Below are 16,679 nucleotides of genomic sequence, written 5' to 3' on the forward strand. Positions count from 1 at the left end.
AAATGCCCATCAAGTGGATGAATAAACAAAATGTAGTATATGCATACAATATAATGTTATTCATCAATAAAAAAGAATGACATATTTATTAAAGATGACCATTCTGACAGGTGTGAGGTCATATCTCATTGCAGTTTTAATTTGCATCTCTCTGATGGCTAGTGATGTTGAACATCTTTTCATATGTCTATGGGCCCTCTGTATGTCCTCCTTGGAGAAGTGTCTGTTCAGGCCCCTTGCCCATTTTTCAATTGGATTGTTAGTCTTCCTGATGTTTAGTCATATGAGTTCTTTATATATTTTGTAGATGAAACCCTTGTCCAATGTATCATTGGCAAATATGTTCTCCCATATAGTTGGTCCCCTTTTCATTTTGAGGATGGTTTCTTTAGCCGTGCTGAAGCTTTTTAGTTTGATGTAGCAAACAAGTGCCAGCAAGGACGTGGAGAAAAGGGAAACCTAGTACAATATTTGTGTCAATGCAGACTGGTGCAGCCACTGTAGAAAACAGTATGAAATTTCCTCAAAAAACTAAAAATGTAACTGCCTTTTGATTAAATGATTCTGCTGCTGGGAATATTCCCTAATAATCTCAAATTATCAATTCAAAAGAATTTATGTACCCCTATGTTCATAGTGGTGCTATTTACAATAACCAAGTGCTGGAAACAGTTTAAGTAAATGAGTGGATCAAAAACATTGTGGTACATTTATGCAATGGAATACTACACAGCAGAAAGAAAGAAGGAAATCCTTTCACAATAGCATGATGGAACCGGAGAATATTATGCTAAGTGAAATAAACCAGGTGGTGAAAGACAAATACCATATGATCTTACCTATAAGTGGAATTTATGCAACAAAATAACCTAGCGAACAAAATAAGCCACAGGCATGGAAACATGAAGCAGACTGAAAGTGACCAGAGGGGATGGGGAAGGAGGACAATGTTGGAAAGAAGAAGGGACTAAACAAAAAGCATGTATGAAGTGACCCATGGACACGGACAACAGAGTGGGAATTGACTTTGGTGGGGGGTGGGGTGGGATGGGTAGAGGCAGGCAAAGGGGGAAATATTGGAACAACATACTCCCATATGTACTACATATGTAATAGAATAATAAAAGTGATTTTAAAAAGAATATTTATTGAAAATAAAATATGTATTTCAGAACTAACTATAAAAAAAGAATGAAGTATGATTCATGTTTCAACATGGGTGAACCTTGAAAACATGCTAACTGAAAGAAGTCACAAAGGCCATATACTGTATGATTCCATTTATATGAAATGTCTGGAAAAGATAAATTCATAGAGACAGAAAGTAGATAAGGAGTTGCCAAGGCCTAGGAGGAAGAGAGCATGGAGAATAATTGCTAGTGATTATGGGCTTATTTTTTGTAGTGAAGAAGATGTTCTCAGATTAGATATTGATGATGTTTGCACAACTCTGTGAGTATTCTAAGAAACCACTGAACTGCACATTTTAAAGAGTGAGTTTTATGATGTGTACATTATATCTCAATAAGTCTATGTTTTTAAAAAAAGTAAGCCAAAACAAATGAAAAAACAGTAAACTAATGATAAAATTTTAAGTACATAAAATATTTTTCAGAAATGAAAGCAATCAACCAATACTACCCAATACCAACTTTGTTTCCAGAACAATATTATAGGACACTGGTTCTTCAAGTTTTAGATTTCACAACATATGTTAACAATAACAACTATCATAAAGAGAAATTAAGAAAACAGTTCCATTTACCGTTGCATCAAAAAATAACATAAAACCCACCATAAATTAACCAAGAAGGTAAAAGACCTATATTTTGAAAACTATAAAATACTGATACAAGAAATTGAAGGCAACACAAATAAATGGAAGAATATACTGTGATCATGGATTGGAAGGATATTTTTAAAATATCCATACCATTCAAAGATTTAATGCAATCCCTATCAAAATACCAATGGCATTTTTCCCACAAAACTAGAACAAAAAATCCTAAAATTTATATGAAACGACAAAAGCCCCAAATTGCTAAAGCAACTTGAGAAAGAACAAAGTTGGAGGTATCGCACACACTGATTTCAAACTGTATTACTAAGATACAATAATCAAAATAGTATGATACCACCACAAAAACAGACACACAGATCAATGGAACACAATAGAGAGCCCAGAAATAAACCCTCACATATATGGTTAATTAACTTACAACAAGGGAGGCAAGAATATAAAATGAGAAAATTACAGTCTCTTTAATACATGGTGTTGGGAAAACTGGATAGATACAAGCAAAAACTTAATCTGGATCATTTTCTTATACCACATAAAAAATAAACTAAAAATGGATTAAATTCTTAAATGTAAAACATACAGCCATAAAACTCCTAGAAGAAAACACAGGCAGAAACACTCTGACATCAGTTTCAGCAATATTTTTTTTGGATACACCTTCCCAGCAAGGACAACAAAAGCAAATAAAGCAAATGGGACTTCATCAAACTCAAGGGTTTTTGCACAGCAAAGAAAACCACCAACAAAACAAAAAGACAATCTACTGAATGAGAGAATATATTTGCAAATGGCATATCTGATAAGGGGTTAATATCCAAAGTATATAAAGAACTCATAAACTCAAAATAAAAACAAACAATCTGACTTAAAAAATGGGCAGACACCTGAAAAGACATTTCTTCAAAGAATACATATAGGTGTCCAACAACATATGAAAAGATGCTCAAAATCATTAATCATCAGTGAAATGCAAATCAAAATTACAATGAGATATCACTTCATACCTTTAAGAATGGCTGTAATAAAAAAGTTAACAAATAACAAGTATTGGCAAGGATGTGGAGAAGTGGGAACCTTCGTGCACTGTTAGGGTTGTAAATTGGTGCAGCCACCATGGAAAACAGTATGGAGGTTCCTCAAAAAAAGAAAATAGAACTACTATATGACCCTGCAATTCCAATTCTAGGTATTTATCTAAAGAAAACAAAAACACTAATTCTAAAAGATATATTTTCCCTCTATATGTTTATTGAAGCTTAGTTTACAATAGCCAAGACTTGGAAGCAACCTAGGTATCCATCAATAGATGACTGGATAAAGAAGTGGTGGTATACAATAGAATATTATTATTCAGCAATTAAAAAAAGAAGAAAATCTTGGCATATGTAACAACATGAATGGACCTAGATGGTATTATGCTAAGTTAAAAAAGACATGAAAGAGAAAAATACCATATGATTTCACATATGTGACTTAAGAAAACTGATGAACAAATGAAACAAAACAAAAAACAGAAACAAATACAGATACAAAGAACAAACTGATATTGCCAGAGAGTATGGGGGTGAAGACATGGGTAAAAAAACATGGATGGAAATAACAGGTACAAATTTCTAGTTATAACATATATAAGTCATAGGGATATAATGTACAGCAGAGGTAACAGTCAATAATATCATAATAACTTTGTGCAGTGGCAGATGGTTAAGAGACTTATTGTGGTGATCACATTATAAGGTATATAAATACAGAATCACTATGTTGTATACTTGAAACTAATTTAATATTGTATGTCAATTATAATTTAAATTTTTTTAAACTTGGGGGGAAAGGCAAAAAAAGGTATGTGGCATGTTCTTTCAATTTCATACAAGGTACAGTGGCCACCTAAGGAAAATTTAACTGTTTAAAAACTGTATTTTGTTCAATTCACTGTTTCCTATGTAAAGTCCCAGACTGCAAAATTACATGTTAGCTTGCAGTGTTTTGTCCAGTATAGCAAGTAATTTCTGCCTAATCAAAAAGGTAACTTCAAATGGTACAATGGCATATTGTTATGGCATACTGTTCTGTATGACATTAACCAATTAATACTACCAATCTTTTTCTAAGGTTCCTTTATTAAATTGCCTATAAATACTCAGCTCCTCAAATGCTCTTTGAACCAGACTTACCATCTCACTGGTTCTCTCATTAATTATAAAGTAGAATAAAATATTTGACATGTTTACTTTTATCTTTTTATGACAGTCATGTTTTGGGGGTTTTTTGTAAACAATAATAATTTAATAATTATTATTAAATAATGGTGACTGAGATACAAGAGGCTGGCTATATACTGCTAAGATATGCCATTAACAAGAACAGAACTGTGATATAAACCTAGGTAGAATGTCTCCAAAACTTTCCTAACTGCCTGCTACCCTGTGTTGTTGTCCTTAGTATAGGCTAACTGGTCTGTCCTATTAACTTTTTACCCTCTTTATATCATTGTATATCTAGTTATTATAATATTTCATCTTTGTTAAGCATTGTTCTATGAAGGAATCAATTTTGCTGACTTCATTAGAAAAAATATGAAGCATGGATTCAATAACACATCAAGTTTTCTGTATTCATTTTTTGTTTTACTCCCAAATCTATTTCTCTTCTTTACCAGTTAATGATGTTGAAGAGCCCTACCATGGCTTTCTAAAATACCGTTAATTGTATTCATACCTTAAAATTTTTTATGTGCTCCATTACTGTAGAGCACATAGTTATAGTAGGATTCTCTTTTGGTTCTTCTTCAAGTTTTTCTGTTTCCAGAGATCGTCTTTTTGATGACTTTCTTTTTTCTTGTAATTCCTTCTTTTGCTTCATTTGAAAAAATTTCAGCGTCTTAAAAATCTCTCGGGAAAATTCATCTACATCAGCTTCCATGCTTTCCCCATTAAGGTCCAAAAACCCTCCATCCATCCATCTGAATTAAAAGAAAAAATAATATTGAACTCAGACTTTTGGAGTTTGAAGGGACTTTAGTGATTCTTTAGGCTAGACCTCTCATTATGCAAAAGAAACAAGTGAGGGCAAGAGTAGATAACAGTTTTTTCTTAGCCACAGAGGTAGGACTGATGGTAAAGAGACAAGATTAAAACAATCATTTGAGCTATGCTGCATGCCTAAAAGGTGCACAGACTGTAAATGGATGACTAACGATATCCAATTAAATGTAGATTTCACTCCATACTTCTAATTTTTGGTATGAACATTCATCAAATTAATTAATTAATTTCATTAAAAAATGAATCACTCTGGAAAACTCAAGTGATACTTTAGATATTTTATGGAGTAGTAAACTGAGGCGATACCTTAGCAACATTTGAGGTTTCACCTATATGATACTTGGTTCTCTTCTAAATTAACAGATAAGTCCTACTCTAAGAACTTAGCCAACACCAACAAGAAATCTACATACATTTATTTTATAAATCCTTTTGTATCATTTGCTTAATTTTTACTACATTACCAGAAATTACCGTTTTTCTGTTCGTTGCCACTTCAAAACTAAATTAAAAAACTTATGGTAGGGTTCAATGTTGACTTTTAATTTATCCAGTTCAGGATATTTTGTCAATTCCCATTTGAAAAGTTCCTCTTCTTTATTAATAAACTGAACTGCTTCTTCAGATTCCTGAATACGTTTCTGTAGTTGTCTTACATCGGTCACATACTGAAAGTAAATAATTTTTTATCTCAAGAAATATCCAAGTAATGTTATAAAAATAAGATTATATGATTTAGCATAGACTATGTCCTTGTATTTATATAGACACTTTAAATACCAACTTCACAACATTACTTTTATAGCAAAAGCTATGGTTATATCTTACAAAACTAAGTCACAAAAAGATCACAGGAATAGTACTATTTCTAGGACTAAGAGTCAAACCTCTATTTGCCATAGAAGCACATGTTATTCTATATTTTTAAACTTATATGAACATGTCCTATATTAATCTATGAACCAGCTCCTGTCTTACATATTTATCAGACCTGTTGCATGCGGTCCAGTTCAGCAAATTCTGCAAACTCTTCCATGCGGCGCGATTCCTTTTCTATTTCCAAAATCAGTTTCTCTCTTTTAGCAATTAGCTCATTTTCTCTTTTATGTTTAGCATTCTCAATGAGCTTTATAAAAGACAATTTAATTATGTTAATTATTTTGTTACAAAGGAGTTATCACATCAGAAATCTTAATACTTTGTATAGTAATAATAACTATTAATGAAGTAAAAATGAGTGTAAAAATAAAACTGATATTAAAAATACAGAGTAATAAACCACACAAATTTTCATAGATTTTCAAAGTGACTGTAACAATTTTTATTTATTAATCAGATACCATAAGTATTTAACCAATTCTGAGATAATAATTAAAAAGCTACCATTTATTAAACACATGCTGTGTGTCAAGAACTATTAAAAATATTACTTACATTACCACAGGTATTATTATACTCATTTCAGAGATGAAGAAATTTAGACTTACGGAGATTAAGAGACATATCCAATGTCATAAAATCATTAAAGTCAAAATCTGGAAAAAAGATGGCGGAGGAGTGAATGGGAGTCACGCTTACCTCCTCCCAAGACCAAACTGGAATTGTGACTAAATAGTGGAGAAATCACCTGGAAAACAATGGAATGATAGAGGGAGAGGAGCCCTGGAGCTGCGGACAGAGAGTGTAATCAACTTTCACATCCGAACGGGTGAGAAGTGCGGTGGAGGCTCGAGAGGGTGGGCTGGGCACCGGGCACCAGAGGGACATTGAAATCGCCAGTTGGATCCCCCTGAGAAGAACAGGGTCTGAATCATAAACAGGGACCCCTAGACTACAGCAGCTGAAACCAGGAAAACACACAGACAAAACGCAACCCTGAAAAACTTAGGGGCACCCTCTGCCAGAGACAGGTGGCTGGAGATGCAAAGAGATATTTAAAGGGCCAACACAAAAATTTGCAGGGGCAGCCGCCCTCCTTGATCTCTGGGTAGAGGCGGCAGGAAAGTGGGCTGGTGCCTGAGGAAAGACTGGTGAGGAAAACTTTGTGAAGAGAACTGAGACAGTGGCCCATGGAGCCCTGGTGATAACTCACCTCCCACTCGGCAGCTGCCATCTCGCTCAGACATAAGGGAATCAATTAACCTGCCTTTTGCTCGCTCCACTTGTAACTTGCGCATGTGTGGGCAGGGGGCTGAGTGCACACTGGCTGGAAGAAATAGAAGATCCCTGGCCAAAGGGGACACACAGCTACATAAAGACCCTTGAAGAGAGACTGGAGATGGAGGAGTTGGGGAAAGAACTGAAGGATTATCGGAGATTCCCAGAGCAGACTCCCTGCCCATTCCATAGTCCCCATTTTCCGCATGCAGGCCATGCCCCCAAAGTCAGAAGCGGGTGAGTGATTACAACACCGTCCGCAGAAATAGTGGATCCCTGGCCGAAGGGGTCACAGAGCTACCCAGAGACCCTTGAGGAGAGATTGGAGACAGAGGCATTGGGGAGTCCCAGTGCTGATTCTTCCCCAGTCCACAATCTCCATCTGGCTCAGGTGGACTACTCCCCTGAGTGACAGCAGCCTATAAGGGCACAATAGTCCCACCATCAGGAGGCACTGCCTCGTGCTGTGGTGCCTAAGCCAGACAGATGAGGACAGAGTGACCAGATTGACAATCACAGGAGACAGACACAGAAAGTAGACTCCTGGAAGGCTCAAATAAATGGCCCAAGGTCAGATAGGGTCAACAAATGACACCATCAGAGGCAGACCTGGACAGAAGAGTAAAGAAAAAAATAGGTAAATAAAAAGACCTGCCTACTACCATAGAAGTTTAATCCACAAAGTCAGGAAATCTAGACGCATCAATTGAAGCAGAAGCAAAAAAAAAAAAAAAAAAAAAGACTCTCACAAAAATGAGAAGAAAAAGAAGTTCCCCCCCCCAAATGAGAGGAAAGGAGGAATCCCCACAGAGAGAGCTAAATGAAATAGAGGCAAGGGAACTATCAGATATTGAGTTAAAAACAATGGCTCTAAGGAAGCTCAATGAGCTCAGCCAGATCAAAGATAACTATGAGAAACTGCAGAGAAACTATCAGGAACTTACGGCAAACTATATCAACCTGGAAAAAGACATAGAAACTACCAAGAAGACTCAAGAGGATATAGAGAATACCATTTCTGAATTGAAGAACACAGTAGAAGGAATCAAAAGCAGGTGAGACGAAGCATAGGATCGAATCAGTGAGATGGAGGATAAAGTAGAAAAAAGCTCCCAGAAAGAACAAGAAATGGAAAAAAGACTCAAAAAGAATAAAGAGGCATTTAGGGAAATGCAGGACAACTTGAAACGCAATAATATCCGCATAATAGGGATACCAGAAGGAGAAGAAGAGGAGCAAGGGATAGAGAACCGCTTTGAAAAAGTAATGATGGAAAACTTCCCTAATTTGAGGAGAGAAGAAGTCACATAAGTCCAGGAAACACAGAGGATCCCGTTCAAGAGGAATCCAATGAGGCCCACTCCAAGACACATCACCATTAAAATGGCAAATATCAGATTGGAAAGATGGCGGAGGAGTGAAAGGGAGTCACGCTGACCTCCTCCCAAAACCAAACTGGAATTGCAACTAAATAATGGAGTAATCACCTGGAAAGCAGTGGAGCAATAGTGGGAGAGGAGCCTTGGTGCCGCGGACAGTGGATTCTACTCTCACACATCCCAAAGGGTGAGAATTGCGGTGGAGGCTCGAGAGGGTGGGCTGGGTGCGCACGGGCACTGGCACCAGAGGGACATTGAAATGGCCAGTTAGCGTCCCCCGGAGAAGAACGGGGTCTGAATCATAAACAGGAACCCCTAAACTACAGCAGCTAAAGCTGAGAAAATACAGACAAAACGCAACCCCAAAAAGCTTAGGGGTGCTCTCTGCCAGAGACAGGTGGCTGGGGATGCAAAAAGACATTTAAAGGGCAAACGCAAAAGTTGCAGCGGCAGCCACCCTCCTCGATCGCTGGGTAGAGGCGGCAGCAGGGTGGGCTGGTGCCTGGGAAAAGACTGGTGAGGAAAACTTTGTGAAGAGAACTGAGACAGCGGGCGGCGGAGCCCCGGTGATAACTCACCTCTCACTCTGCAGCTACCATCTCGCTCAGGCATAAGGGAATCAATTAACCTGCCTTTTGTGGGCTCCGCACACAGCTTATACGCGTGAGAGCTACGGGGCTGAGTGCAGACTGGCTGGGAGAGCCTTGAGGAGAGACTGGAGACGGAGGCGTTGGGGAAAGAACGGGAGGAGGAACCGGGGAGTCCTGACTCCCTCCCCGTTCGGTAGTCTCCATTGTGGGCTGGAAAGGCGCGACCCCAAAGAGGCAGAAGCAGGGCGCGCATGAACCAGACTGCCTGCGATTGAAACGCAGTCCGCACAGGGGTTGGATCCTTGGCCGAAGGGGTCACAGAACTGCCCAGAGGCTCCTCAGGGGAGACTAGAAACGGAGGCATTGGGGAAAGAACGGGAGGAGGAACCGGGGAGTCCTGACTCCTTTTCCTTGCCGTAGTCTCCATTGCGTGGGAAGAGGCCACATCCCCAAAGAGCCAAAAGCGGAAAAGCAAACATAGACACCCCCAAAACACCCAGAGCAGGCGCGCACACTTGCGCCGAGTGACCGGCGAGGGTTGGCGAGCGTGTGTGTGACCCACGCGGGCTGGCGAACGCTTGCACCTGCCAGCAAGGCCTCACACAGACTGGCACCCATACGGCCTCCGAGGGAGTGCACAGAGGGGCAAGGGCAGGCGTAAATTGACCTACCCGCCACGATTGCGGAGCGGCCCACAAAATAAGTAGAGCTGCCCAGAGTCCCTGGAGGAGAGACCAGAAACAGGATTAACCGGAGAGTCCTAGAGCTGATTTCCTCCCATTTCCGTAGTCCCCATTTGGCGAGGGCAAGCAACGCACCCAAAGAGCCAAAAGCGGGGAAAACACACAATAGAAGACCCTAAACTGACCAGTGCCGCATAGCTTGCGTGCCAGGGAGGCCAGATGAGTACGGGAGGTCGCGAATAAGCCCCCTGGTTTGGGGCAAGCACTTGCGAGCCCAGGCAGGTGGGGGACCCTGCCGCGCTGGGAACGCCCTCAAGGAGCCCGCGTGAGAGCGCAGAGAGATCCCAAAACATAGCTCAGCCCTGACCGAAGGGGTCACAGAGCTGCTCCAAGCAGGAGTCAGACACAGGCATTAGACTCCTGAAAGGCTCAAACAAACAACCCAAGGCCCTAAAGGGTCAACAACTGACATCATCAGAGGCAAGCCCAGAAAGAAAAGTAAAGGACAAAAATACTTAACAGACTCTCACAAAAATGGGAAGAAAAAGAAGTTCCCCTCAAATGAGTGGAAAAGGGGACTCCCCACAGAGAGAGCTAAATGAAATAGAGGCAAGGGAACTATCAGATATGGAATTTAAAACAATGGTCCTAAGGAAGCTCAATGAGCTCAGCCAGCTCAAAGATAACTATGAGAAACTGCAGAGAAACTATAAGGATCTTACAGCAAACTATATCAGCCTGGAAAAGGACATAGAAACTATCAAGAAGACACAAGAGGATATGAAGAATACCATTTCTGAATTGAAGAACACAGTAGAAGGAATCCAAAGCAGGCTGGATGAAGCTGAGGATCGAATCAGTGAGATGGAGGACAAGGTAGAAAAAAGCTCCCAGAAAGAACAAGAAATGGAAAAACGGCTCAAAAAGAATGAAGAAGCATTTAGGGAAATGCAGGACAACCTTAAACGCAATAATATCCATATAATAGGGATACCAGAAGGAGAAGAAGAGGAGCAAGGGATAGAGAACCTCCTCGAAAAAGTAATGATGGAAAATTTCCCTAATTTGAGGAGAGAAAGGCTCTCATGGATCCAGGAGGCACAGAGGACCCCACTCAAGAGGGACCCAAGGAGGTCCACTCCAAGACACATCATCATTAAAATGGCAAACGTCAAAGACAAAGAGAGAATCCTGAAGGCAGCAAGGGAGAAGGAGAAAGTAACATACAAGGGGGCCCCGATACGCCTAGGAGCTGACTTCTCAACAGAAACACTACAAGCCAGAAGGGAATGGCAACAAATATTCCAAGCCATGAAAAGCAAGGGCCTACAGCCAAGGCTGCTCTACCCAGCTAGGCTCTCCATTAAAATAGAAGGAGAAATACGGAGTTTCCCAGACAAAAGAAAGCTAAAAGAATACAACTCTACCAAACCAGCACTCCAAGATATGCTAAGGGGACTGGTTTAAGCAGATGAAGGAAAAGAATGAGACAGAGAGGAACACAAGTACAAAGAGAAAAGATGAGTAAGTTTCTATCAGTAATATCTCTCAATGTGAATGGACTAAATGCCCCAATCAAAAGACACAGGGTAGCTGAATGGATAAGAAAACATGACCCACACATATGCTGCCTACAAGAGACCCACCTCAGAGCAAAAGACCTACACAGATTGAAAGTAAAGGGATGGAAAATAATATTCCAAGCAAATGGACATGAGAAAAAGGCTGGCGTTGCCATACTTGTATCAGACAAAGTAGATTTCAAAGCAAAGGCCATAAAGAGAGACCCGGAGGGGCACTTTATCACACTTAAAGGAAGAATCTATCAAGAAGACATCAACATTGTAAACTTATATGCTCCCAATATAGGAGCCCCCAAGTTTATAAGGAAATTGTTGGATGACTTCCAAAAAGATATAGACAGCAACACACTGATAGTAGGGGATTTCAACACCCCACTGTCAAAAATGGACAGATCTTCCAAACAAAACATTAATAAACATATCGTGGCGCTGAATGACACACTGAATCAAAGAGACTTAACTGACATATACAGAACCTTACATCCCAAAGAAGAAAAATACACATTCTTTTCAAATGCTCATGGCAGTTTTTCAAAGATAGACCACATGATAGGACACAAAGCAAGCCTCAGCAAATTCAGGAAAATTGAAATAATACCAAACTTTTTCTCAGACCACAAGGCCTTGAAACTGGAAATCAACCTCAAAGAGAAACTTCAAAAACTTGCAAACTCATGGAGACTGAACAGTACACTATTAAACAATGAATGGGTCAATAATGAGATAAGAGAAGAAATCAAAAAATTTCTGGAAACAAATGAAAATGAACAGACAACTGTCCAAAACCTATGGGACACAGCAAAGGCGGTCCTGAGAGGGAAGTTCATAGCAATACAGGCTTACCTAAAAAAGATAGAAACATTTCAAATAAAAGACCTAACACTACAACTTGAAGAACTGGAGAAACAACAACAAATAAATCCCAGAGCAAGTAGAAGGAAGGAAATAGTCAAGATTAGAGCAGAACTGAATGACATAGAGACAAAAAGAACAATTCAGAGGATCAACCAATCCAGAAGCTGGTTCTTTGAAAAGATAAATAAAGTTGACAAGCCTTTAAGCAGGCTCATCAAGAAAAAAAGGGAGAGGACCCAAATTAATAATATCAGAAATGAAAGAGGAGAAATAACAACTGATACCACAGAAATACAAATGATCATCAGAAACTATTATGAACAATTATATGCCAAGAAATTTGAAAATCTTGATGAAATGGACAAATTTTTAGAAAAGTATAATCTTCCAACACTGAAGGAGGAAGAAACAGAAAGCTTGAACAGACCGATAACAGTTGGGGAAATTGAAGCAGTAATCAAGAAACTCCCAGCACACAAAAGCCCAGGGCCAGACGGTTTCCCAGGAGAATTTTACAAAACATTTAAGGAAGAGCTAACCCCTGTCCTTCTCAGACTATTCCAAAAAATCCAAGAGGAGGGAAGACTCCCAGACTCCTTCTATGAGGCCAGCATCACCCTGATCCCAAAACCAGATAAAGACCCTACCAAGAAAGAAAACTACAGGCCAATTTCGCTGATGAACATAGATGCTAAAATCCTCAACAAAATATTGGCAATCCGCATCCAGCAATACATTCAAAAGATTATCCACCACGATCAAGTGGGATTCATCCCAGGCATGCAGGGATGGTTCAATATACGCAAATCAGTAAACGTGATACATCACATAAATAAAAGAAAAGACAAAAACCACATTATCATCTCAATAGATGCAGAAAAAGCATTTAACAAGGTACAGCACCATTTATGATCAAAACACTCAGCAAAATGGGAATAAATGGGGCATTCCTCAACGTAATAAAGGCCATATATGAAAAACCTACAGCTAATATCATACTCAACGGGCAAAAACTGAAAGCTTTCCCACTAAGATCGGGAACACGACAAGGATGTCCGCTCTCACCGCTTCTTTTCAACATCGTATTGGAAGTCCTAGCCACAGCGGTCAGACAAGAGAAAGAGATAAAAGGCATCCAAATAGGAAAGGAGGAAGTAAAACTATCATTGTTTGCAGATGACATGATAGTGTACATAGAGAACCCTGTAGACTCTACCAAAAAACTCGTCAACCTAATAAGTGAATTTGGCAAAACAGCAGGATACAAAGTCAACATTCAGAAATCAAAGGTGTTTTTGTACACCAGCAATGTAATAGAAGAAGAAGAAATCAGAAAAAATATACCATTAGATATAGCACGAAAAAAGATAAAGTACCTAGGGATAAATTTAACCAAAGACACAAAAGACCTGTATGCAGAAAACCTTACAACATTGAAAAAAGAAATTAAGGAAGACACAAATAAATGGAAGCATATACCGTGCTCATGGATTGGAAGAATTAATATCCTCAAAATGTCCATACTACCCAAAGCAATTTATAGATTCAACACAATTCCTATTAAGATCCCAATGACGTATTTCACAGAAATAGAACAGACATTTCAAAAATTCATATGGAACCATAATCGACCTCGAATAGCCGCAGCAATTTTGAGAAAGAAACACAAAGTAGGAGGGATCACAATACCGGACATCAAACTCTACTACAAAACCACCATACTCAAAACAATCTGGTACTGGCACAAGAACAGACCCATAGACCAGTGGAACAGAACAGAAAGCCCAGAAATAAGCCCAGGTCTCTATGGACATCTAATATTCGACAAAGGGGGCAGAAGCATAAAATGGAGCAATAACAGCCTCTTCAACAAATGGTGTTGGGAGAGCTGGACCGCTACATGCAAAAAATTGAAATTGGATCATCAGCTGACACCATACACAAAAATAAACTCAAGATGGATAAAAGGCTTAAATATAAGTCGCAACACCATCAAAGTCCTCGAGGAGAACATTGGCAGGAAACTCTCAGATATCCCACGCAGCAATTTTTTCACCAATATGTCTCCGAAAGCAAGGGACATAAAGGAAACAATAAACAAGTGGGACCTCATCAAAATAAGAAGCTTCTGCACGGCGAAAGAAAACATCAGCAAAATGAAAAGGGAGCCAACCGTATGGGAAAATATATTTGCTAATGATACATCAGATAGAGGTTTGATCTCCAAGATATATAAAGAACTCACTTGACTCCACTCCAAGAAGGCAAACGATCCAATCAAAAAATGGGCAAAGGACCTGGGCAGATGCTTTTCCAAGGAGGAGATACAGAGGGCCCAGAGGCATTTGAAAGGATGCTCAGCATCACTAGCCATCAGAGAAATGCAGATCAAAACCACCATGAGGTACCACCTCACACCGGTCAGAATGGCCATCATAAACAGACCCACAAACAACAGGTGCTGGTGAGGCTGTGGAGAAAAGGGAACCCTAGTACACTGTTGGTGGGAATGCAGACTGGTGCAGCCACTATGGAAAGCAGTGTGGAATTTCCTCAGAAAGCTGAAAATGGAACTGCCTTTTGATCCAGCGATTCCCCTGCTGGGACTATACCCTGAGAACACCAAAACGCCAATACAAAAGAACCTATGCACCCCAATGTTCATAGCAGCACAATTTACAATAGCCAAGTCTTGGAAGCAACCTAAATGCCCATCAGTAGATGATTGGATCAAAAAATAATGGTACATATACACAATGGAATACTACGCAGCAGAAAGAAAAAAAGAACTACTAAACTTCGCGACAGCATGGATGGAACTGGAGAGCATCATGCTAAGCGAAATAAGCCAGGGGGCGAAAGACAAATACCATATGATCTCACCTATAAGTGGAACCTAACCAACAATGCAAAGATGCAAGGAAAATATGACCAGCAACACTGAAAGGAAAAGAAATCAACAGAGACAAGAGGGAAGGGGCGGGGGGCAGGGAAAGAGAAGGGAAGGGGAAAGTCAAGGAACATATAGCAAGGACTCATGGACAAAGCCAAAGTGGGGAAGGATTGAGGGAGGGAGAGGGGGGAGGGGGCGGGGAAAGTGGTGGGGGGAAAGCGGAGACAAATGTATTTGGAAAAATAAATAAATTAATTTTTAAAAACAGTCAAAATCTGGATTACAATGTTGGTTTACCTGACTTTTCATTACTGTACCATCTCTATTTAGAAGAAACTGGTTTACATTAGGATGTTTTTCAAAATCTAAATTATATTTTTTTTAGACAGGATCCTGATCCTATTACTTCTTATCTCTGTGATATTGCCCAAGTTATTTAACTTCTCTGAGATTTATTTTTCACATCATTGAAATGGGGAAAATAAGATTACCTGGGATTTTTGTGAGTATTAAAAAACTGAATAAGTGGAAAGCACTTAGTACAGTGCTTACTATTACTATTATTATCAAGTTATATAACAGTTCTGACTTCTTTAACATTAGTCTCAATTCTTACTAGACCATGTGAGTTAAATGTAATAGCCTGATCTAAGCCTGAAAGGTTGCTACCCACAATGTTTCTATCCCCAAATTCATACTGACAAATGCAGTTACTGTTTAAAGGTGGACAGAAAGTATGCATGACAATTAAACAAACATTGTGCTTAAAAAGTCAGAGTATAAAATACATACTGAAAAATATATTTACCTCATCATTTTCATCAAAGATGGGATTAATTTTCCAAGGCCACATAAGGACAGTTGAATTCAAAGCTAAATCTTCTTGAGGAAATAGAAAAACATCTAAAAAGTAACTCATTCGGCGTTTGGATTCCTACAAAAGAAACTCCATATATAACATATATACCATATAGAAAATATGACGCAATATAAGAGAGAAGAACCAACAATTTCTATACTGTTTCAAATTTCAATTTGACTCAGATTATTAACTGATAATTTCATATCACCCAAGTCAGATGGGTATTTCAACAGCTGCAAGATTTTTTTATTTGGCTACATAACACACAATTACAGGCCTATAAAGAAAATAAAGCTTTTTAAAAGTTTTCATTTGCAGATGGTTTAACATAAATGTACTCTTGTTCCTCCTTATTCATGACTAAAAAGGTGTCCAAGTATGCGACTTTTTGTTCAGTAATGCTCTACTTTTAATTGCAAAGAATTTTAAATTTTTTATTGTTATGTATTTGATTTTTAATGTTTGGTGACAAAGATTTTAGCATCTTTTATTTTGTTTTGCAAAATAAGTGACATTACCACTTTTATTTCCTACCATTAGTATACAAAAACTGTCCAGAAGAGTTTAGGGGTGAATGGAAAAGAAAAAAACTTTAGAAGAATAAGTGTGGAGACTTCAAGATGGCGGAGGAGTGAATGGAAGTCACACCAACCCCCTCCCAGGACCAATCTGGAATTACAACTAAATTGTGGAGAAATCACCTGGAAACAACTAAACACCTGCCTTGCTCAGGCAGACCACGCCCCCGAGTGGCAGCAATGTGAAAGGACACAATAGTCCTTCCCACAGGAGGAACTCTGTCCTGCTCTGACTGCTGAAGGCAGAGTGACTA

General features: G+C 39.0%; 1 protein-coding gene across 1 annotated transcript in view; it reads right to left on the reverse strand.

The window, feature by feature from the left end:
• DNAH12 (dynein axonemal heavy chain 12) overlaps window positions 1–16,679 on the reverse strand; it is a 230,243-nt gene that overhangs the window by 170,844 nt on the left and 42,720 nt on the right. The window contains exons 13-16 of the mRNA XM_054561819.1: window positions 15,794–15,919; window positions 5,837–5,971; window positions 5,320–5,513; window positions 4,520–4,763 (exon numbers count right to left, since the gene is read on the reverse strand). Of these exons, the coding sequence (XP_054417794.1) occupies window positions 4,520–4,763; window positions 5,320–5,513; window positions 5,837–5,971; window positions 15,794–15,919 (699 nt within the window). The remainder of the gene's footprint in view (window positions 1–4,519; window positions 4,764–5,319; window positions 5,514–5,836; window positions 5,972–15,793; window positions 15,920–16,679) is intronic.

Source organism: Pteronotus mesoamericanus, unplaced genomic scaffold, assembly GCF_021234165.1.
Source record: "Pteronotus mesoamericanus isolate MK-2021 breed Mesoamerican mustached bat unplaced genomic scaffold, CSHL_Meso_final scaffold_54, whole genome shotgun sequence".
NCBI classification, from domain to species: Eukaryota; Metazoa; Chordata; class Mammalia; order Chiroptera; family Mormoopidae; genus Pteronotus; species Pteronotus mesoamericanus.